Source organism: Perognathus longimembris, chromosome 1 (genome assembly GCF_023159225.1).
Source record: "Perognathus longimembris pacificus isolate PPM17 chromosome 1, ASM2315922v1, whole genome shotgun sequence".
Classification (NCBI taxonomy): domain Eukaryota; kingdom Metazoa; phylum Chordata; class Mammalia; order Rodentia; family Heteromyidae; genus Perognathus; species Perognathus longimembris.
The window spans coordinates 152,934,040-152,956,925 of NC_063161.1; the positions used below are offsets into that span (position 1 = coordinate 152,934,040).

At 62.1% G+C, this 22,886-nt stretch overlaps 2 protein-coding genes across 10 annotated transcripts in view; one reads left to right on the forward strand and one right to left on the reverse strand.

Moving 5' to 3' along the window:
* Nucleotides 1–1,712: 1,712 nt before the first annotated feature.
* On the forward strand, nt 1,713–14,658 carry Crb2 (crumbs cell polarity complex component 2). The gene is made up of 12 exons (XM_048348630.1): nt 1,713–2,223; nt 4,891–5,086; nt 5,212–5,351; nt 5,758–5,925; nt 6,100–6,213; nt 8,207–9,079; nt 9,166–9,692; nt 10,178–10,343; nt 11,055–11,817; nt 12,578–12,694; nt 12,975–13,104; nt 13,909–14,658. Exons 1-12 carry the CDS (start codon nt 1,713–1,715, stop codon nt 14,131–14,133), a joined length of 3,930 nt encoding a protein of 1,309 aa, XP_048204587.1. The 3' UTR covers nt 14,134–14,658.
* Nucleotides 14,659–16,236: 1,578 nt separating this feature from the next.
* Nucleotides 16,237–22,886, reverse strand: part of Dennd1a (DENN domain containing 1A) — a 453,328-nt gene continuing 446,678 nt past the window's right edge. For 5 of the 9 annotated variants that reach the window (XM_048342121.1, XM_048342131.1, XM_048342113.1 and 2 more), the window contains 3 exons: nt 22,745–22,873; nt 19,108–19,366; nt 16,237–18,361 (listed from right to left, as the gene is read on the reverse strand). In XM_048342121.1, coding sequence (XP_048198078.1) covers nt 17,207–18,361; nt 19,108–19,366; nt 22,745–22,873 — 1,543 coding nt within the window. In that variant the 3' untranslated portion in view covers nt 16,237–17,206. The remainder of the gene's footprint in view (nt 18,362–19,107; nt 19,367–22,744; nt 22,874–22,886) is intronic. The other 4 variants (XM_048342185.1, XM_048342167.1, XM_048342151.1 and 1 more) reach the window with 1 other exon arrangement.

The following is a 22,886-nucleotide window of genomic DNA, read 5'->3' on the forward strand; positions in this document are numbered from 1 at the left end:
GGGCACAGATGGTACCCCAATAAAACTCAAACCTGTCTGATGCCCCAAATTTGATCCATGCCCATCTCATCAGCCCATCTTCCCTCCTTCATCAATGTCCTGACCCTCCCCCCCTCCACACCTGGGCAGGCAGGGAGCCTGGAAACCTGCCTCTAAACACTCAGCCACAGTAGCAGGGCAGGACCACGGGGGCCGGCTGCCCCTCAGGGAAGCCCAGACATCTCAGGTCCTGGCCCAGGTGACAGGACGGGCAGAGGGGGTTGGGGATAGACCTGAGCTGGGAGGGGGACTGGCCTGACAGTGTTTTGGGTTCTCAGCACCCTCCCACCTGCCGGCCTCCACCCCCAGTGTGGAAGGAGGAGCCCCTGTTGGCCTGTGCTGAATGCTGTGGGCGCCCAAGCTTGGACTGAAGGGTGATCATCTCCCAGGGTCCATCTGTCCCCTGTTTCACTCCCCCCCCCCCCAACCTCGGCTTGGGTCTGCTGAGGAGCATAGAGGTCTGGCCAGAGCCTGGCCCTGTCTGCTGGAATGTGGACGATGCCTGCGAGGCTGCCAGCCTTATCTTGGGGTTTTCATAGCGTGGGGGAGGGGAGGGCGTAGGGGCCTCTGGGACCTGGTTAGTGTCTGCATGACAACCTGGGCAGGGTGGGGGTGGGGTGGCTGCTGCTGGAGGCTCCCCTCCCCCATGGCGTGCTGAGATCTGCCCCCCCTCCCTCCTCCCCCCCTCCCCCCCCCACCCCCCCGCAGTGAGCTGGCACTGGACTGTGGCCCCCTGAGGCTTTGCATTCTTCAAAACTCTTAGGGGGTTCATGACTCATACCCCTTTTCAGGCTCTCAGTAGGGGAAATGACTGGCCTAGGGTCTCATAGCTAGCAGTTTTTGGAGCCAGGGTTTGAATGCAGGCCTGCCAGTGACAGGCTATCAGGAGGATGCCACCTTCAAAAGGGGGAGGATAACCAGCCTGGCACTGGTGCCTCACACCTGTAATTTTAGCTACTCAGTAGGCTGAGATCTGAGGATCACAGTTTGAAGCCAGCCCAGGCAGAAAACTCCCCACGAACCTATTATCTCCAATAAACGACTCAAAAAGCCAGAAGTGGCGCTGTGGCTCAAGTGGTAGAGCGCTAGCCTTGAGCACAAAGAGGCTCAGGCCCTGAGTTCAAGCCCCAGGACTCTTAAGTGTGTGTGTGGGGTGCGTCCTCAGCATAGTGATGGGAGGTGTTCTGAAGGCAAGCTGGTCTCAGTGCCTGCCCTGTCCTTCATGAGCTCAGGTGGGCACTTAGTAGTCGGTGGGGGTTGGGGGCCAGCAGGCAGGGCAGGACCCAGGGTGAGGATGGGAGGGGCTGAGCCCATTCCCCAGCTTTGATGTCACCACTCCCTTCTCTGAGGTCGAAGCCAGACATCTCAGGTTTCACGCAGAGATGGAGTTACCAGAGCCCCAGCAGCAGAGGGGGCAGGAGCCACCCCCTCCTCCCGCTCATGCCCTTTCCCTCTGGGGTTCTGGGAGGGCCAAGGCCTGCAGAAGGGGAAGCCCCAGGAGTCCCGAAACCAATGGCACTAAAACCTGGCCTGGAGCTAACTTGGGGTCAACCCCAGCAAGCCTTTACTTTCCTTTTCAGCCTCCATTTGCTTCCTTGTGAAATGGATACACTGGGGTCCCTGCCTTGGGGGAAGGGGCGACTCTGAAGTGTTAGTGGGGCGCTGGGATCCCCATGTTGGCCCTTGGGCTGGCAGACCCTCCAGTTCTGAGTTTAGGTCTCTGCAGCTTGTGGCCGCCCTGGCCCTCCATGCCAGCCCCGCAGCGCTGCAGTCTGGGGTCTGAGGCTGGGCTGGGAGTGCGGGCTGGGGTGGCCTGCGGTCCCTTTGTGCCCTGCCCAGCTGAGCTTCCTCTTTCTACAGAGACGCTGCCTTCAGAGCCTCCGAGTCCCTGTGCCTCAGACCCATGCGCCCCAGGGGCTGAGTGCCAGGCTACGGAGAGTGGAGGCTACACCTGTGGCCCCCCAGAACCTGGGGGCTGTGCCACTCAGCCATGCCACCACGGCGCTCTGTGCGTGCCCCACAGTCCGGATCCCAAAGGCTTCCGCTGCTACTGCGTGCCCGGTTTCCAGGGTCCGCACTGTGAGCTGGACATTGACGAGTGTGCGTCCCGGCCCTGCCACCATGGGGCCACCTGCCACAACCTGGCTGATCGCTATGAATGCCACTGCCCGCTCGGCTATGCAGGTAAGGGCGCCTAGCTGCCTGTGGAGATCTGGTCCAGACCCCACCAGCTGCTCAGAGTGTGAGCTGTGGTTGGAGTCTAGAGGGGCCCCAGGCAGCCCACCTGTTCCTGAGCTACAGACCCGATGCTTCTCGGGCTGCCCTGGCACCCGGGGGGTGACACCGTGTATGTTTGAGTGTTGGCACATGCCAGGCACTTGGCAAACCTTGTTCCCTTCTATGGAGCTGAGTTTGACTCTGGTGGCAGAGACCCCCCTCGGGCATCCTGGCAGGGTAGACAGCGCACGGCTGCCTGTAATGAGGACACCTTAGACAGCACTTCCAGCATGTTCTCACTGCAGATCTGTGTCAAGCTGTCACACTGACACGGTGTGCCTCATCTGACGGTCCTAGAGTCAGAAGACTGTGGCTTGGCTCAGGAGGCAATGGGGAGCCCTGTGTGGTTGCCCTCTTGCTTTTTGTTTTGTTTTGTTTTGTTTTTTTTGCCATGAACTCAGCCTTGGACTCAGGGCCTGAGCACTGCCCCTGGCTTCTTTTTGCTCAAGGTTAGCACTCTGCCACTTGAGCTACAGCGCCACTTCTGGCTTTTCCTGTATATGTGGTGCTGAGGAATTGAGCCCAGGGCTTCATGCATGCTAGGCAAGCTCTCTGCCACGAAGCCACCTTCCCAGCCCGCCCGCCCTCTGGCTTTGATGTACGTGAGCCCCTGGGGCCTCCACTGCCTTGAGCGGGATAATGTATTCACAGTGCTCAGGAAAGGAACTTGCAGCTTGTAGCTGTGGCCCAGGGGTAGAATGTTTGCTTAGCATGCATGGGGCTTCTTGTGGGTTCTATCCCCAGTATGATAATAATAATAAGAGCAACAATAATAATATAATAAATAAGAAAGAAAAGGAAGGAAAAAAGTGGGGCTGAGCATGGACCACCAGCTAATGTCAGCTTCTTAGGTGCTAGAGATTGGGAGAATTGTAGTTTAGGGCCAGACTGGACCAAAAGTTAGTGGGACCCCATCTCAACAAATAAGACAGGTATGGTGGTTCATAATGAATTCCAGCCACCCCAGAAGCATGGGTAAGAGGATCACAGTCTGAGGCCATTTGCTGCCCTGACAACAAATGCACTATTTTCTCTGGGAAAATAACGAAAGGGTAAGTAACAGAATGCCTGTCGGGCAAGTGTGAAGCCCTGAGTTCAAAGCCCGGTACAGGTGTGTATGTGTGTGTGCGGGGAGTCCCTGCTCTGGGCAAGAGCAACCTGGAGCTGCTTTTTAGAGTGGCCTGCAGTCTGGAAGGGGGGCCCAGCTGGGGACAGGTCTGTGAGTGAGGCCCAGTCTAGGACAGTCTGGGGTCTCTGTCAACTCTGAGTTCAGACAACTCTGTGCTGAGGGTGGAGGGAAGTTCCCTCAGAAGCAGGGGTACACACGGCAGGTGCTGAGAGAAGAGATAGCTCACTGATGAAAATGGATTTTGTATCTTTTCCCTGGTCTGTCTCAGTGTCCGCGTGTCCTAGTTGTGTAGTGTCACACGGTGTGTCACCTCTGAGGGCCTCCTGGTTTGCATGACTGTTTTTGCATCCATAGAGAGTGTCTGTGGGTCAGCCAGAGTGTAGGTGTGCCCAGGGCTGTATGTGTACCCCAACAGGCTATGCATGCCCCTGGATGGGAGGGGCTCTGGGTAGTTTCCTGGCTCAATGGTGGTTGTGAACAGCCTGGTGACTCATTTCTCTCCTCCTTCCGTTCAGAGCTATGAGGGGGAGTTGGGATTCCGGGCGGCCTGGGCCTGGCTCTCCCTGGCACAGAGGGTGGGAGTGGGGCAGGAGGGTCATGGGAAGGAGGAGGGGCTGTGTTTGGTGTTCACTGATCTGGGAAGAGAGGAGGACTCCAGCTGGAGTCAGCTGGGCCCTGGCCCCCATGACCAAACCCACTTAGGAAACTGGGTGAGGGGCCCTGGAGTCAGAGTGACCCAGGAGCTCCAGCTGAGTCTCCAAACTGAGATTCTGGATCTCTCTCTGTCCCCACTTTATGGGGGGGAGGAAGGGGAATCCGGCAATCCTGGTTTGCTGTCTGGGACTGGGGCCTTGGAGCTTTAACATCAATGCAGTGTAAGAGCTGGTTACTCTACTCCAGCAAGGCCTAAGGTGTGTGTGTGTGTGTGTTGTGCAGTCCTCAGGGCAACCTGAACTTTCTTAAATGTAGATAGGACCCTAGTTGTCACTCAGCTGCTCAGCATCTTTGCTTGTCACACACACACACACACCCCAACTTGTTCCTGACTGTCCCCTGCAGTCTCCAGCCCCCCACCCCCAACCCAGGGTATCACCCTTCCTCCTCCTCCCCAAGCTGGGGCGGGCAGGACAAACTGTAGGCAGGACAAACTGTAGTCTCTAGCATAGGCACTCAGAGGCTGTTATCTATCCTTAGCACCTCTTCTTCCAGGAAGCCTTCCCTGACTCCAACACCACCCCCCCTCCCCAAAGACTCTGGCCCTTTCTTCTAATGGATCCAGTTGTTTTTTTCCCCCTTGTTTAGCTTAGCACGATTGCAAATCCAGTCCTGAATGAATGAGCCTCCCCCCCCCCCCAACTCCGGGGCACCCTTCCATCCCTGGCTTGGTCTTCAGGCCTGCTGTGGGTGGCGCATTTCCCTGGGCCTATGTCTGCGCCCCTGTCCAGGTGTGACCTGCGCGGAGGAGGTGGACGAGTGCGCCTCGGCACCCTGCCTGCACGGGGGCTCGTGCCTGGACGGCGTGGGCTCCTACCGCTGCGTGTGCACGCCGGGCTACGCAGGTGCCAGCTGCCAGCTGGACATCGACGAGTGCCAGAGCCAGCCGTGTGCCAACGGGGGCGTGTGCCACGACCTGGTCAATGGGTGAGCACGGGCCCGGCGGATGGGGGCGACGGCCGTGCCCACCCTGCGGGGAGCTGGCGCCATGGGCCGTGGGCTGGGGGGACGGGGCGCGGGCGGGCGCTCAACTCCCTCCACGCGCACCCCAGGTTTCGGTGCGACTGCGCTGGCACGGGCTACGAGGGCGCGCGCTGCGAGCAGGAGGTGCTGGAGTGTGCGTCGGCGCCCTGCGCGCACAACGCCACCTGCCTCGACGGCCTCGGGAGCTTCCGCTGCCTCTGCTGGCCAGGTGCGTGAGAGGGCGACGTGTATGCGCATGGTGCGTGCGCATCTGGACGTGGGCGTGCGCATGCGCGGGCTAGGTGCGCGCGTGGCGAGGTCTGCACGCGCAGGTCTCCAGGGAAGGAGTAGCTGTGCACATGCGCAAGTGTGACTAGGCCCTTTGACTCTGCCACGGGCCTGCCTGAGCCTCGGTCTCCCAATCGGTCAGTAAGGCCTGAGGATAGCAGCCGGTACCGGGGTTGCAGTGAGGAGGGCGAAGGTGCAAAGCGAGGAAGCACCTGGCCACCGGCCTGGCACATGCGCAGTACTCAGCGACACGGAGAGTACAAATAGTAAACGCGTGTTGCGTGCTCGGTTCCCCGGCCGGCCCGGGGGTGCCCTCGTGTGACCCGATGCCCCCGTGCCGCCCTCAGGCTTCAGCGGCGAGCGGTGCGAGGTGGACGAGGACGAGTGCGCGTCGGGCCCCTGCCGCCACGGGGGCCAGTGCCTGCAGCGCTCCGACCCCGCGCTCTACGTCCCCGGCGCCTTCGACTTCCGCCACGCGGCCGGCTTCTGGTGCCGCTGCCCGGCCGGCTTTGAGGGTGAGCCCCCGGCTCGGCGAGGGGACCCCCCCCCTCCCCGGCGGGCCCTGCCCGTGCCCCGTGCCACCTTCTCTCAGCCATGCCTCCCTCGCGGCCTCGATTAGCCATTAGACCCTGTTAGCTCAGGTCTGGCCCTGAGGGTGCGGGCGGGAGCCACGGCCGAGCCTCTTGCAGGGGAAGACTGCGGCGTGGACGTGGACGAGTGCGCCTCGGGGCCCTGTCTCCGCGGAGGCCGCTGCCAGGACCTGCCCAACGGCTTCCAGTGCCACTGTCCAGAGGGCTACGCAGGTGGGCGCGGGGGCGGGGGCGAGGGAGGAGGGGGGGCGACGTGGCCCAGGTGATTCGTGGGTGGGGAGGAGCTGAGATTTGGCTTTGGAAATGGGAAGGGAGGGGCCGATGAGGGCGGACGCTGTAGGCCCACATGGAGAGAGGCATCAGGGTAGGGTGTGGGGGGGGGGGGCCGAGTTCAGCCCCGTGCCTACTGTGTCTAGAGCACACCTCTGGAGGATCCGGGGCCCGCGGTGGGGTAAGGAGTGGCTCCCAGCAGCAGGGGCTACAGGCAGGCTGAGCTGTCTTGGGAGAAGATGGAGAGTGATGAGGGGCGGAGCCCTGATCTCAACGGGGTTTGGGGATATTGGTACCTGTCTAGCAGGGACAGAGGAGCGCCCTTGTTTCCCTTTGGGGGACGGGGGCCACCTGGTGGAGTTGGGAGTCCAGAAGGCTGTTGTTCCCTGCCTCCCAGTCCAAGCAGGTGCAAACACATGACCCCTGGCGAGCCTGGGAGTCTCCGCCCTGTGTTTCTCCCCAGTGCCCCTGCCTGTTCAGGAGTGGCTGTGACCTCCCCCACACAAGCAAATTCCTGTCACACCGCCTTCCCTTCCTCAGGCCCTGGGCAAAGGCTCCCCTCCCTCACACACAGCCTGTGAAGGAGGCAGGATGCCACCCCCACTAGGCAAGAAGCTCAGCACCCCACTCCTGGGTAGCTCAGGTCCCTGGGGGCCTTGGAGGCCTATCTGCTGCACCCACTGGCTGAGTAGCAGAGTTGTGCCCCGGGAGCAGTGGCCCCCTGTCTATGTTCTAAGGGGGCGTGACATCTCCATCCTACAGATTTGCAATGCAGGGGAGCAGAGGTGGCACCCCCAGGGTCATAGGCATCAGTGGGAACCCGGCCCCTTCCAGTTGAGCTCAGCTGAGAGGGAGGGAAGATCTGAGGTCAGAGCCCAGGAGAGGGACCCAGCCTCCCTCTGGGCAGGGCTGGGCGTGGGGGAGGCCAGGGCCTGGCATTCCTGAGCCCGCTCAGGAGAAGGCGGTGGCCCAGGCTTTGCTCCCGGGCCGCAGTGCCTGCTACCACTGAGTCCCTCTGTGGGGGAGCCATGGGGCTGGGGGTCCTGCACCCCTTCCTGAGAGCACTGTGCCTCCTGGCAGGTATGGAGGACGGGGGCTGTGTGGGAGGAGTCTGGGGCTGGAGGCTGTGGCGGTTGTGGGTGCACCAGGGCGAGGCTTCAAGTCCTAGTGTAGCTTCTCTGGACCTGGGTTCCTGCAACTGGGAGGTGCAGGGCAGGGCTGGCCTTGGTATGTTTGGTGGAGGCTCTGGCTGAGTTGAGGTCACACTGTGGCCTCTCTTCATCGAAGCTAGCACCCCAGCACCTGGTGCCAGGTCCCTTCATGGTCAGTGAGGGGACCCTAAGGCAGAAGGATGGTGAGGTTGAGCCTGTGGCTGCTCTGTGTACCCCAGATGTGTCATCACCCAATTCTTGCATTTCATCCCTCTGCCTGCCAGGTCCTTTAGTGGGCATCACAGACACGTGGGGCCCCGAAAGAGATCACAGCCGAGTGAAACACAGACTTTCACCAGAGTCCTGTAGGGCTGTGAAGGGAGTGGCAAGTGGTGTGGGTTGGGCGTCGGGGAAAGCTCCTGGGCCTTCGAAGTCGAGTTTTGCAGGATGAAGAGGAGTTTGAGAAGCAGAGGAGAGTGAGGCATTCCAAGCAGAAAGCAGAGGCTCTGGATGCAGGCGATGGCTGGGAAGGGATGGAGAGGAGAGGGCCTTCTGGAGGCAGCTACTCTGGGGCTGCTGACTGTGGCTAGAGGACTGGGAAGGCAGGAGGGGTGAGGCAGGAAGAAATGGGGAACCGGGTGTTTCAGGGATCAGATTCACAGGGCATGGAGACTCGGCATGGGTGGGCACCCCCGACTCTGGCTCTGGGGGAGGGGAGGGAGGCATGGAAGCGTGGCTGAGGTTCTGGTCATGGGGACTGAGCCTTGGCCTGGTGTCTCCCGAAGGTGTGGCATGTCAGGAGGACGTGGACGAATGCCTGTCAGGGCCCTGCCTCCACGGTGGAACCTGTGATGACAAAGTGGCGGGCTACATCTGCCGGTGCCCAGAGGCCTGGGGTGGACACGACTGCTCCGTGCGGCTCACTGGCTGCCAGGACCACGCCTGCCCTCCGGCTGCCACCTGCATCCCCACCTTTGAGTCTGGGGTCCACAGTCATGTCTGCCGCTGTCCGCCAGGCACCCACGGATCTTCCTGTGGCCACAATACCACCTTCTCGGTCGTGGCTGGCAGCCCCGTGCAGGCGTCGGTGCCAGCTGGTGGCCCCCTGGGCCTGGCCCTGAGGTTTCGCACCACACTGTCTGACGGGGTCTTGGCCATGCGCACGGACACCCAGGACAGCTTGGAGCTGGCCCTGGTGGGGGCCACACTCCAAGCCACGCTCTGGAGCCGGGGTGCCCTGCCCCTCGTCCTGAGACTGCCGGGCGCAACCCTCGGCGATGGCCGCTGGCACCAGGTGGAGGTGGAGCTCCGCCTGGGGACCCTGGACCTCCGGCTCTGGCACGAGGACTGCCCTGCCCAGCTCTGTGTGGCCTCCAGCCCTGTGGCCCCAGGTCCTGTGGCATCCGTGGCCCCAGGGCCCGCGGGGCCCTGCACCGCACAGCTGGGGGGCTCTGCCTTTGCAGGCTGTCTCCAGGACGTGCGCGTGGACGGGCACTGGCTGCTGCCCGCGGATCTGGGCGAGGGCGTCCACCTGGGCTGCGAGCGCCACGAGCAGTGCCAGCCCTCACCGTGCGCCCACGGCGGGACCTGCGTGGACCTGTGGACGCGCTTTCACTGCACCTGCCCGCGGCCTTACAGCGGCCCCACGTGTGCTGACGGTGAGCGCTGGGCAGCTGGGGAGGCGGCCTGCGAACCCCAACTCCCCGACCTGCCGGGTTCACCCACCCCCCATCTCTCCCTGCAGAGAGCCTGGCTGCCACCTTTGGCTTGGGGGGCGCCTGGAGCGCTGCCTCCTTTCTGCTCCCCGAGCTGCCAGGCCCCAACCTCACCGTGTCGTTCCTCCTGCGGACGCGGGAGCCCGCTGGCCTGCTGCTTCAGTTTGCCAACGGCTCGGCGGCCGGGCTGACGGTCTTCCTGAGCCAGGGCCAGATCCGGGCGGCCGTGCCCAGTGGCCCTGCTGTGGCGCTCCCCGGGCGCTGGGATGATGGGCTCCGCCGCCTGGTGACACTGAGCTTCGGGCCCGAGCAGCTGCAGGGCCTGGGGCAGCAGGTGCACGTGGGTGGGGGCCCAGCGCCTGCCGACCCCCGGCCCTGGGGTGGGCCCTTCCGAGGCTGTCTCCAGGACCTGCGGCTGAACGGCCTCCACCTCCCCTTCTTTCCTCGGCCGGTGGGGAACTCTAGCCAGGCCACTGAACCCCAAGAGCCTGGTGAGCTGGAGGCCAGCCGGGCCTGGAACCTCACCCGGGGCTGCGTCTCCGAGGACACGTGCAGGGTGAGTGCCCGCGAGCAGGTCTGGTGCCCTGTGTCACTGGGCGGAGGAAGCAGGCCCAGGAGCGGATGTCACTGGCCTTAGTCTCAGGATCACGCCCCCCCCCCGCCTGGCCACGCCCACTCTCTGGTGGTCTCTGTGCCCCTTCCCCGAGTTTGGAGATGACTCTGCCCTAGGCGGGGCTGCTGCAGTCTTTCTGTGGGAGCTTCTGGGGGTGGGGGGAAAGGGCCCAGGGGGAAGGGGAGGGTCTCCTGGGTGAGGCTGCCCTTCCTCTCTCTGCCTAGGTGAGCAGTTCCGTCCTCACCTTGCAGGTGATGACCATGGTGGCCTCACTGTCTGTGATGTTACCTGACATCGGGCCATGCGCAATGAAGGGCGGTGATGGTCAGGGGGCTAGAGTGAGGCTCAGAGACACGGGTATGGTTAGGGGTGATGCTGGGAGCAGGCCTGAGCCAGCCTCTGCCCTGACTGACGCCCCTCCCCCCCAGCCAGACCCCTGTCTCAATGGTGGGACTTGCATCGTCACCTGGAACGACTTCCATTGCACCTGTCCTGACAACTTCACGGGGCCCACATGTGCCCAACAACGGTGGTGCCCTAGCCAGCCCTGCCTCCCGCCTGCCACCTGTGAGGAGGTCCCAGATGGCTTTGTCTGTGAGTGTGGGCCCTGGGCAGCCTGTATGCTTCATGCTAGAAATTCCAGCTGGTCAGATCCGGGCCGGTGTATGAGATGCTGGGCTCTTAGGAACCAGGAGTGCCTTCAGCCCCAGCCCAGTGTGGAGGCCACTGCATCCACAAGAGGCATTTTTTTCAGGGCCAACTCTGAGAGGCGATAGTAAATTTGGACATTTCAGGAAGGGGGATTAGTATGTGCAAAGGCCCTGAGGTCTGTAAGAACCTCGGAAACACCGGTCCGGGAGGGAAGCAGCAGGAACCAGGGTGGGGAAGTTGGCAGGGAATTGAATCCTAGGCCAGGTAGCTCAGAGTGTATTGCAAGGGCGCTGTGGAGTCAAGGAGGGTTTCCGGCAGGAGGAGGATCTGCAGTTTAAAGACTGCAGTGAAGAGTGAGGCGAGATGCCCAGAGGGGAGCTGGGGTGGGGGGCAAGGAGCAAGGAAGGGCAGCGCCTTCCCAGGGGTTGGTCCTTGGGAGACCTTGAGGGGCGGGTGGGCCTGGTGGTCTCGGTGTTGTTTCAAAACTGGTTCTCACCAGAGGTGAGGGATGCAGTGTTCTGGGGTTCGGTGACAAAGTGGGCGGGTGTACCCACCCACCCCAGCTTAAGCCCCCCACGGTTAGCGGTGCCCGTGCGCGGGAGGGTGGGGAGGGAGGGCGTCGCAGGAAACCCAAGCTTTCCTTCCTCTCTGCAGGTGTGGCGGAGGCCACGTTCCGCGAGGGTCCCCCGGTTGAGTTCCGCGTGCACAACGCCTCTGCGGGGCGCTGGCGGGGCGAGGTGTCGCTGGCCTTCCGCACGCGCGACACGGACGCGGGGCTGCTGCGCGCGGGGGCCGGGGCCGGCGTGTGGCTGGCGGTGCGCAACGGCTCGCTGGTGGCCGGCGTGCGCCACGCCGAGGCGGGCGCCGCGCTCCCCGAGCCCGGGCCGCGCGTGGCCGACGGCGCCTGGCACCGCGTGCGCCTGGCCCCCGGGGCGCCCGCCTCGGAGCGCTGGCTGCTGTGGCTGGACGGCGCGGCCACGCCCGTGGCGCTGCGCCCCGCGGGCGACCTGGGCTTCCCGCAGGGCCCCGGGGCGGCGCGCATCCTGTTGGCCGAGAACTTCACGGGCTGCCTGGGCCGCGTGGCGCTCGGTGGCCTCCCGCTGCCCCTGGCGCGCCCGCGGCCCGGCGTGGCCCCCGCACCCCCGGAACACTTCGCGGTCTGGCCTGCGGCGCCCGCCCCGCGCCTGGGCTGCAGCGGAGCCCCGGTGTGCGCGCCGTCGCCCTGCGCGCACGGCGCCTGTCGCGACCTCTTCGACGCCTTCGCCTGCGCCTGCGCCCCGGGCTGGGAGGGGCCGCGCTGCGAGACTCGAGCCGACCCGTGCCGCGCCAGGCCCTGCGCCCACGGGCGATGCCAGGCGCGCCCGGAGGGGCGCTTCGAGTGCCGCTGCCAGCCTGGCTTCGCGGGCCCGCGCTGCAGGTGCGGGGGGGGGGGGGGCGGTGCGCGGGCCCCGGGGAGGGGCTGCGGGTGCGCGCGGGTCAGCTCCCTTCTCCCGGCCTGAGGCTCGTTATCCGGGAAAGGGGCACCGCAGTTCGCTTTGACAGCCTTACAAGCACTAAAAATGGAATAAAGCTGGGTGCCAGTGGCTCACGCCTGGAATCCTACTGAGGCCAGCCCAGGCCGGAAAGGCACACAGCACCCAGGTCCTGAGTTCAAGCCCCATGACCATCAAAAACTAAACAAAGCAAAAACCAGAATAAAGTATGTCCCTCCCCTGCCCGAAAGAAAGAGAGAAAGAAAGCCTGGCGTGAGGGTGACGCTGTGGTCAGGATTTGGGCAGCCAGAGGTGGCCTCAGAAGACAACCCTGAGGCCCTGCAGGGAGGCTTCCCCCCCACAAATGGTGACCCCCCTCTGGCCCCTGGCCAGGGGCGGATCCAGGCCATCATGGTCTTTGCTGCTCCCAGGACAGCCTCACCTGGCTCTGTCTCCTTCCTTGTGGCCAGGCTCCCACCCCAGAGCTTCTCAGAGGCCCCAGATGCAGGAAAGGGTGACACCTTGCGCGATGGGGCTGAGTCGTAGAGTGACAGCCCTGCGCTCTGTCCCTCCCACCTAGACGTGGACTGATAGGGAGGTGTGTGAGGTGAGCCAGAGCCGCCCAGGGCGAGCCCCAGGCCAGGGGATGGGCCAGATCCTCTTGTCGCGGTCAGGCCCTGTCCAGCCTGTGCTCTCTCTCTCCAGGCTGCCGGTGCTGCCAGAGGAGTGCAGCCTCAACTCCACCTGCCTGGATGGCGGCCTCTGTGAGGCGGCGGCCCAGGGCACCAACTGCAGCTGCCACGAGGCCCTTGCTGGCCGAGGGTGGGTTTGGAGTCAGGGAGGGGGACTGGGGAGTCAGGGAGGGGGGCTGGAGGCTGGGAAGGAAGGGGCTGGGCAGGGGGGCCAGGGCGAGGATAATGGAGGACCTGTTATGATCTGAGCCCTCAGGGATGTTGCAGCCAGACAGCCCACCTCTGCCACTGGGTTCCTCCGGGGCTTCCAAGACCACCCTTCCGCTAGGCCCACACCGCCAGGCAGCAGTGGCCGTGTTTCTCAGGCCCTGTATCAGGGCCTAGCAGCTCTCTTCTCTCCCCGCCTCCAGGTGTCAGAGTCCGGCGGCGCTGGCCTGCAAAGCCAACCCCTGCTTGAATGGGGGCACCTGCCGGGCCGCAGGCGGGGCGGTCCAGTGCTCCTGCCGCATCGGCTTCTCTGGCCAGTTCTGTGAGGTTGTGGTGAGTGATGCCCGGAGCTGGTGGGGAGAACGAGGCAGGGACCACCCCCAGCTGATCCCCCTGGATCACCTCAGTGGTGGGTGGGGAGTAGGAGGGAGCTCAGGGCCCAGGGGAGCCCCACTGAGGAGGGGGGGGGGGAGGGCAGTCCCCGCAGTGCTGAGGTGGAGCTGGTCCGAGGCAGAGCTGGGCGAAGGTGAGGGGGAGGAACCGCCTTGATCTCCACAGGCCAGGCCATAAACTGCAAATCCTTCTGCTGCTGGGGAATGCTTTCTTTCAAGTTGGACTTTTACAGCCCCTGGCTTCCCCGGCACCCCCTCCCAGGTCAGGCCAGGGGAGGAAATGGCGTTATAGCTCCCCCCAAGTGCTGTGCCGGCTGCCAGCTGCTGCCTCCACACAGGCTTGGTGTGGACACGGCCTCTGCCGGCGGGGTGCTGGGGTGAAGAATCCAGGGCACAGTGGGTGGAGAGGCTTTCCGAGATCACGTGAGATCAGGCATGTTTAGGAAGGTAGGGCCATACACGAGAGGCCTTAGCTGGGGCGCTGGCCGGGCCCTGCCTCTGCGCTGCTAGCCTCCGCGAAGGCCGCAAGAATCCAGCACCCAGGGCTCACCTCGCAGCGTGCATTCCATAGACGTCTGCGTTCCATCCTGCCAGCCAGAACCCCCCTGCCCGCCATCCTGTCCAGGGTGTGGACAGGGAGCTTCCTGGCTTCTGCTCACACGCGCCCCAGCGCCGGCCCTCTCAGCACCTCTGGGGAAGCCTGTCCTCAGCGTGGGGTCCCTGAGTCCTCTTTCTCCCCTCGCAGAAAGGCCCGCCCCCGCCCCTGCCCTTCCCGCTGCTGGAGGTGGCCGTGCCCGCAGCCTGCGCCTGCCTCCTCCTCCTCCTCCTGGGCCTCCTGTCTGGGATCCTGGCAGCCCGAAAACGCCGCCAGTCGGAAGGCACCTACAGCCCAAGCCAGCAGGAAGTGGCTGGAGCCCGGCTGGAGCTGGACAGTGTCCTCAAGGTGCCCCCTGAGGAGAGGCTTATTTAGGCCAGCCTGGTTACCCACACCGTGCCCTGGAAGTCCTGCAGGACACCTATCTCCCTGGAAACCCACGGGGGTCGCTCTCAGGGCCCGGGACACCCCCCCCCCGGGAGTGTCCCATGTGTGGCGGCCCTGCCTCCGCCCCACGGTGGGCCTGGGGGAGCGGGGCATCTCGAGAAGCAGGGAGGGGCCTGTGAGGTTCCTCTCCGACCTGCTGGGATTTGCCGTGGCCGGTGTGCAGCTGGAGGACGTGTGGGCGCACATGGCGTGTCAGGAGTGCAAGTTCTCGCGGGGCTCACTGGCGCGGGGATGTGATCTCACGGGGAAGTGGCTGCTCCACGTCTAGGATCAAACTGTACAACTAGGACGGGGCAGCCCAAGGCTGCATGTGTGCCAGCAGACCAGGGCAGTGCTTACCCACGCTCCGGGGCCTCAGCTCTGGCATCTCCTGCCACCTCCCAGGGCAAAAGCCCCTGCCCCGGAGAAGGCGGGGAGGCGCCGTCGGTGGAGGAGGGCTCTCGGAGGTGTCGTGGGCCCCTGGCTCCAACAAGCAAGGAGTCTCTGCGTGTCTGACCTCATGTCTGTCCAGGCCAGTCCTGCAGGAGCCGAGGACTGGCTGCCACGGGCATTAGCAGGCGAGGGAGAGTCCCTGCCCACCTCACGGGGGGCTGCGAGGCCCCGAGAAGCTGACACCCAACTCCAGAAGCCACTCACCTGTGTCCTGACATGATCTGGGTGCCCTTGAGGGTCCTAGCGGATGGGGCGAACCAGAGGCCAGAGGGGCAGGAGGATGAGCCCTGCCCCCTCTCCACCTGCCACAAACGCGTCTGAGGCCTCCAGATGTTCAGCGGCTGCCCCACCGTATGCTGGTTGTCTGGAAAGAACTGGACAGAGGCCCTCGGGTCATCCTGCCATGGTGGGGACTGTTGGTATCTGCCACTGTGACTTCCGGTTCCAGAGGGCATCTGCCTGGGGCCTGGACTCCTTCAGGTTTCCCAGAGACCTTCCCTTTGACCTTGAGGACATGCCCTCTTGTCCTTCTGGCTTTCCAGGCCAACATCTGACTGGGATCTAGGTGCCAGCAGAGCCTTGAACTCCTGACACCTGGATGTTCATGTTCCCTTGTGGCTTCTGTCACCGCTAGAGGACACCAGATTTGTGGTGCTGGGGGCTCAGTGGGAGTTGGGAGAGGGGAGGGGCCTTGAACACTGGGCCATAGGGCCTGCTGGGTCCTGTTCTGTTGGAGGTGGGCCTGCCTGGCCCCCAGTTTCTCCACAGCTCCTGGGGTCAGCAGCGAGCCAAGATTTGACCAACTGTGTAAGCTGCAGACCCCTAAGAAAAGCCATTTCCTGTGGATCTACCTATTTTCAAGGTATTTGGATTTAGTTTTGGTGACTTGGGTCACTGCGTGGGTGCCCCAGGGTGCTCCTCCATCTGTGAGTGTTCACCTGGGGCTCTGCCTGGCTTGGGGGTGGGCTGGGATCTGCAGAGGGGTGAGGGTGATGAGCACCCAGCTCCCTGAAAAAGACAAGGATGCCAGCCTCTTCCCCAGGAAGCTTTTATTGAACACGCACGCCGCTCATCCTTGGGTTTGCAAATTCCACCCATGAAAGACGAGAAGGTGGTGCATGTGTGGTCGCGGGGGAGTCGCCATGAGCTCCCAGCCCGCGGGGCTGTGGGACGCGCTTTGCTTCTCTGACCCAAGCAGCACCCTGCCTCGGCCTCTGGCCCCCCGGGGGCTGCCCTGTCCCGAGGGGGCCTGGAGACCTGCCCAGGGCGGGAGAGTGGAACTGGAACCGCGCTGAGCAGCTGAGCCCGCAGAGCTGTGGCTCCCCATCAGCCAAGGACCTCGAGATGGGACAGGCTTGGGCTGGGGTCACCGCTGACCCGGGAAGCCTCAGATCCATGAGCAGTGATGGGAGACTCCAAGCCTCCCAGACGGAGAAGGCTCCCCAGGGGTGACAGGGACCTCCAGAGACCCCACCCCCCCTTGTCCCCGCCAGACACCCCAGGGTAGACTGTGTCTGACCCCGTTCACAAATAGGAAATGAGAATTCAGGTGAAAATGCTCACAATTTCCTGCATGTCTCAGATGGTTGTTTTCTTAAATGGTGAGGCCATGTTTTAACTTGGTTTATTGAAAGGAGTCAATTTTCAAGATTCATCAAATCAATAAGGTCAAAAGGAAAAGATAAAAGAAACAACAAAACATTACAGTCTCACTTTGGTGGTGTTGGCCTCAGGAATTTGTGCTGGCAAGCAGCTTGATTGAGATGGACGGGGAGGGCCAGCTGCCACCCCCCCCGCCCTTTCCCGGTCTCGCCCACTCCACGGGGGCCTGCCTGGCCCCGACCGGGGGTCCAGGTGCTGTGCCACCCCACCAGGATCTGGCACTGGGCCTGGCTTCTGAGCTGGAAGCAGGCTCATTGCTGCCAGCTCTGCCCATCAAGCCCCAAGTATAGGAGTTGGAGCCCAGGCCTTGACAGACAGGGACCAGGAGAGCCTGGAGGCATTGGGTAATGAGAGTCGGGGTGGGGCTCCTCCCACATCTGGATCTGGAGTCCTCCTGTTCTGTAGAGTTGCTGGTGCTCCCAGTCCCGGCTGGGTTTGGCCATCACAGGGGTCCCTGGACCCTTGGCCCCCAGAAACAAGTGACACTTGGGGGGTTGGGTGGAGACTCATGAAAGAACCAGAGTATTGCTAGAGAGTGTGGAGACGCCCACCAGGGAGGCCCCCCAACCTGGGAGGGACCCTCACATCAGGCCCCGACCGCCTGCGTCTCCCACAGGTACGCTCACACCGAGCTAACACGGATGCCCGTGGGGGTGGGAGGTGGGCTCCGGAGCCCTCTGCTCCCTGTGGGGTGTCTGGAGGGAAGGTGCTGGGACTGATCTGGGCATTCGGCCCAGCTGACTTCTAGTGCAAGACCCAGGCGGGGTGCTGAGGCAGGTGGGGCAGCTCCCAGGCTGCGAGGCACCCCTCCCCAGGGCCAGCCCCCAGAGGCGAGCAGTGTGGGACGGAGGGCAGAGGGTCCCCTCCCCCCAGTGCAACTCGGCGAAGGCGGCGGGGGAGCCTGGCCTCACTCGAACGTCTCCCACTGCCTCCGCAGCTGCTCCACCGAGCCCGGGGCCGGGGCCGGGCTCACGTCCTGCCTGGTTTTCAGTAACAAATCCTCAAAGGGGTCTCGGGCCTGCGGGGGCGCCGAGGGCTGCAGCACTGGCTCCAAGCCCTGCGGGGGCCTGGGGGGCAGGAGTGGGGGCTCCCCGTGCCTCAGGGCCAGCCCCTGCTTGGCCTCCGCGGACCTGGCACTGGAACGGGCCAGGGGCAATGTTCGGATCCTCGAGGGGGCGACCGCTGGGGGGCCAAGTGGCTGCAGAGGGCTGGTGTGGGCACTCACGGGCATCTGGCCAAAGAGGTTGGGCATGGAGAGGGCAGACAGGCTGGGCTGAGGTCTGTGAGGGGCACAGAAGCCGGAACTGGATGAGAGGAGGCTGGGGGCAAATGCTGGCGGGGCCCCAAAAGGTGGGGCCGGGCAGGAGGCGAAGGGCAGGCTGGAGGGTGCCACGGGCATGGGCGCGACAAAGGGGTTGAGTGGCGGCTGGTGAAAGGGGGTGGGGGTCCCAGTGGGGGGGAAGCTGAGCTGAGGGGTGAATGGGGTGGCCACTTTTGGGGTGGCAGGGTGTGGCGGGACAGCGCTGTCTGACCAGGCTGTGTTCAGCGGGTCCAGGAGGGCAAGCAGGGCATCGCTGCCTGTGCTCGTAACCCCTGGGGCTGGGCTGAGGGGCTGCAGCAGTTCACCGGGGCCTTGGGGGGCCACGCTGGGGAGGAGCCCCGGGAACCGTGCTGGGCTCTCCCAGTCCATCTGCAGCTGGTCTGAGGAGTCGCCCTGGGCGGCGCCGGCGGCCGGGAGCTTGGCCGGGCGGGCGGTGGGCGGCGGCGGCACGATGCCCAGCTCGGGGGTCTTCCTGCCCTGTGGCCGGGGAATGGTGATGCTACCTGGAGTCGGGGCCGGGGCCTCCTCCTTGTTGCTGGGGTTCAGGAGACTGGGCAGCTTTCCGGGCAGGGCTGGGGAGTGAACAGGCGGGGCGGAGGGCTTCTCTGGGGAGGCGGCCCGAGGCTTGCTGGGGAGGGCCATGTCGTCCTGGCCCAGGCTCCAGAGCTTGTTGTACGGGTGGCTGAGCTTCAAGGCCATCGCCATCCCCAGGCTCCTCTCGCTCCTGCCCAGGTCCAGCCTCTGTTGGGAAGAAGAATGGGATGAGAGGCGGTGGGGTGAGCGCGGGTCGCCCCGCCCCCCCGCCCCGGAAGTGCATGCTCAGGAATGTGCTGCCGGCTCCTGGACAGTGGCACAGTGTGGGGTCACTTGAGGTCACCGGCAGCGGCGGAGAACCCGGGCTCCTGCAGTGCGCCTGTGGGTTCTGGGGGGGCCCTTGTGCCCTTTGATGCCAGCACTGGAAAGTGGCGTTGGGGCGAGGGCGCCATCTAGGGGTGCAGCCCTTGTGAGCACCCCAGGCAGCCATGAGGCCTGGGACCGCCCGCGAGCACTGGGTGCGAGTCTTGACTGCCGCGCGGCCTGAGCTGCCTCATTTCCAGCGGCACCGGTGCATTAGACAACGCGTGGGAACCGAGACTCCCACGGGGAGACCCCGAGAGCACCAAGTCCGCACAGGGAGGGGGGACGATGGACTGGAGTCCCCTGGGAGGCCAGTGCTCTCTGTCTCTCTCACACAGGAACATTCCAGATCGAAGGGCTCCCCCAAGGGGCCCTGTGGAATCCGTACAGTTCTGTGCAGGGTCAGCCTATGTCTGAGCTGTGAGCGGGTCTAGACTTCTAGACGGCTGGGCGGGGGGGGGGGGGCGCTGCTGGCCCACCGGGTAGGGTTCACAGTCTCTGACTCAGCCTGGGCTGAGGACTCCCCTCGGTCTCCTCACTGTCTTGTGTGGGAGCACCCCAGCCCACACCCTGCCCCAGCCATCCCCTACCTGGTAGTCAAAGGTCCCCGGCTGCTCCCGCAAGTCTTTGGGGGTCCGGAGGTCCTCCAAGCTCTTGGCCTGGCCCAGGGGCTGCAGCGGCGCCTCCATGTCCAGGCTGCTGAAGACATCTTCCAGGAGGTCCACGCTGGAAGCCCGGTCAGGAGGCGCTGGCGCTGAGCCCCAGGGCTCCCGCCCGGCCCGCTCAGGGCTCTCCGCCTCGTCGCCTTCCGCGCTGTCTGACTCCTTGAGTGTCCGGTACGGCTGCGGCCTGCGAGGAGACAGAGCGCGCTGGATTCTCCTACCAGGGTGTCCCAGCCCCCCGAGAACATCCAGGCATCAAGCGCCATGCCCACGACGGGCCAGGATGGCAGCTTTCTGGGGCTCCCATGCTGGCTGCAGCTCAGGGTAGAAGGGGGTGAGCTGCACCCTCCGGCAGACTTGAATTTGGTTCTGCTGCTTGCTCAGTGACCTTGGGCTTGCTCAGTGACCTTGGGCGAGGCATGTTGGCTGTCACTTGCACTGGGGGGGCCCACGGACATTCCCCAGGACCCCAGGTCTTCGTATTGAAAGCTAATGGAATGGGGCAGGAACACAGATCGAGGGGGAAATCTTTGGGTAAGCAGATCGTGTTCTGCCTCCTCCCTGTGCCCCCCTGTGGCCGTGGATTTGGGGGAACGGAGCAGCTGCTCAGTACCTGCAGGGGGCCCACACTGAGCTCCAGCCTGTGTGATATCTGTTACAGCCCTGGCCATGCCTCTCTTGCCGGGGGAACTCAGGCAAGTCACTCAGCCTCTCTGAGTCACGCCTGCTCCGGTGATGGTGACTGTGTGAGCAAATGCAGTGCCTGACACACGCAGGCGCGACAGCAGCAAGCCACCAGCGGGCGTGGCTCTATGAAATCTCACGAAGGAGCCAGGGGTAGGCAACAACAGGTTCCGCTTGCCTTCTTTCCTCCCAGCGGAACCCCAGGGCGCCACTGAGACACAGGCAGTGCCTGGCTTCTCAGGGTCAGGTGGAGACTGTGCTGGTAAGGTGGGAGGAAGGCGCCACCTGCTGGTCACGAGCAGACACACACCGAAGGCCCCTGAAGGACGGTCAGGAGGGCTCCACACAAACTACAGACAGTACGCGTGAAGCAGGACCTACGCCTGCACCTTCTATGAGGAAACAGCATTTCAGAGGAATGACTCACTCCAGGTCTCACAGCACCTGGCAAGGGGTGGAAACGGAAGCCAAGTCTGACAGACTCCAAAAGTCCCTCCTTCATTCTGACCAAGAAATTAGGGACACTTGAATTGAGTTTGAGCACAATAAAAGGGAAAAAGAAAAGCCCGAGCGCCTTACGCTTCAGGAAATGACTTTCCTTTTAGCTTCTTGTATTTTGAGTCAGGATGGCAGAGCTTCTATTTATTGACTGATTGTGCTATACTGGGCTTTGAACTCTGGGCCTCACATTCTCCCTTGCCATTTTTTGCACAAGGATGGAGTTCTACCATTTGAGCCACAACTCCAGTGTCAGGTTTTTTTCTAGTTAACTGGAGATAAGAGTTACATAGGCTTGTCTCTCCTAGGTGGCTTTGGGCTTCGACCTTCCAGTCTCAGTCTTCTGAGCATAGAGATCCTTTTAACACACACATAACACATGAAGACCTGCAGTGACCACTGAAATCCTAAGGGAATGAGTAGCCACTATCTAAGTAGTGAGCGCACTGGGGTTGGGGTATCGCTCAGAGGCAGTGCTTGCCTAGCAATGGGCAAGGCTCTGGGTTCAATCTCCAGTGCCGAAAGAGAAAGAAAGAAAGAAAGAAAGAAAGAAAGAAAGAAAGAAAGAAAGAAAGAAAGAAAGAAAGAAAGAAAGAAGGAAAGAAGGAAAGAGAGAAAGGAAGGAAGGAAGGAAGGAAGGGAGGGAGGGAGAATGAAAGAAAGGGAGAAAGAAAGAAAAGGAAGGTATGTATTTAGACAGCAGGAAAGGGTGGGACTTTGGACTTGAACCTCTGGACTCACTGGAGGACAAGACCCTGGGTCACTTAAGCAGGCTGCATGTCCTGCAAGGTGATCTCAAGTTGATACCTGAATGAACATTTCTTACACTAATTGTTCTATCTCCAGTTTAACTAGTATCAGAAACGATAGCAACACATTAAACCTCTGATGCTGTAGATATTATTACTTAGGATAAGGCTAATTTTACAAGAGAAAAAATTGAGAGAAAGATTTCATGTGCAGAAAAGGCACCCGAGGCAGGCCACAGCCACCAGGTGGGAACTCTGGGAGGGGTGACTGTGGTGGTCACGGGGGAGGCCGGAAAAGGCCAGGACGCTCCCGCGCTGTGGGGACAGGGCAGGCCGCAGAGCAGTCTGGGTTGTATAAGGTTCTGGAAAGCATGTAGAGGCCCAGCTCAGGACAGAACCCAGTGCTAGGGACTTTTGAAGAGGTCAGGAATGAACACTGGCCTCGTGTGGAGAATGGTGGGCAATGGGCTCATGAGAAGGGCCATTCCCTTCCCTCACGTGCTTCATCAAACACCAGTGTGACTTTGGTAAGGACAGACTGACGCTATCTTAGCTCAACCCCAGCTCTGAAAAACCTGCAGGTGGAGGAGCTGGCAAAGAAAGGGGCTCTATGAAAAATTACATTTGGGGGTGGGTGAACCCTTTTTTCTTTATTAAAAACAGAAACCTTCAAAGGGTGAACAAATGCAGCAGTGCTACTCATAGACACTTGGTTGAAAATGAGTGAGTGGGGACAGGAAGGAAAAACTGGGAGAGAATGAAAGAAGGGGTGACATTGTCCAACAAGAGATATACTCAATACCTGACATATGAAACAGTAACCCCACTGGAAATCACCTTTATAATACAATAAAATAATAAAGAATAGAACATTAAAAAAACCCAAACCCATAAACCTTGATCTTTTTCCTTTTGAAAAAAATTGTTATTTGTAATTAGTATAAAGCTTAGGTTATAAACAATACTGCTAAGATTATATTTAAAAAGGCAGGTAGGCTGGGCGCCTGTGGATCCTGCCAGTAATCCTAGCTGCTCAAGAGGCTAAGATCTGAGGCTCTTGGATCAAAGCCATCATGGTCAGGAAAGCCCATGGGATTCTAATCTCCAATTAACCACCAAAAAGCCAGGTGTAGAGCCGTGTTTCAAGTGGGAGAGCGCCAGCCTTGAGTGGCAAAAACTAAGGGACAGTGCCCAGGCCCTGAGTTCAAGCTCCCGCACTGGCACACACACACAATGTCAGGTAGATCAGAACACTTAGATATGCTGATATTAATATACATATCCCATACTGTTAAGTAGCCTTTTATCTTAAAATCTGCCTTGCCATCTCCCTGGTTTTCCAAGCTGTGCTGAGATAAAGAGGGGCTTAGGAACCAAAATCCAGGCTCGTGGTAGGCATCAAGTCTATTAACAGCCAAATTCATTTCCTGTCACCTCACTACTGTCACAGCCCGGTGGGGCTTGGCACCCTGAGATGTGGCATTTCCCCCTGCCAGTTGGTACTGGGACACCTAGCCAGCTGCTGCTTCACACCCCCCTCCCCTTGCAGGGGCAAGCTGTACCAGCCCTACATCTCCCCAGGTGCCCAGAGCGTCACCCAGCGAAGCCCAGGAGCAGGAAGAAGGGAGAGAGACCATTCAAAGGGAGCAGAGAAGAAAAAGCTGTCGGTGAAGCCAGCGCCCGCGGCGTCTTCCCGCTGGCACTCATCGTCAGAGGAGTCCTCGGACAGGAAGACCGCGTAGTGTCGCAAAGGCTTTACCAGGCTGGGGCAGAGGA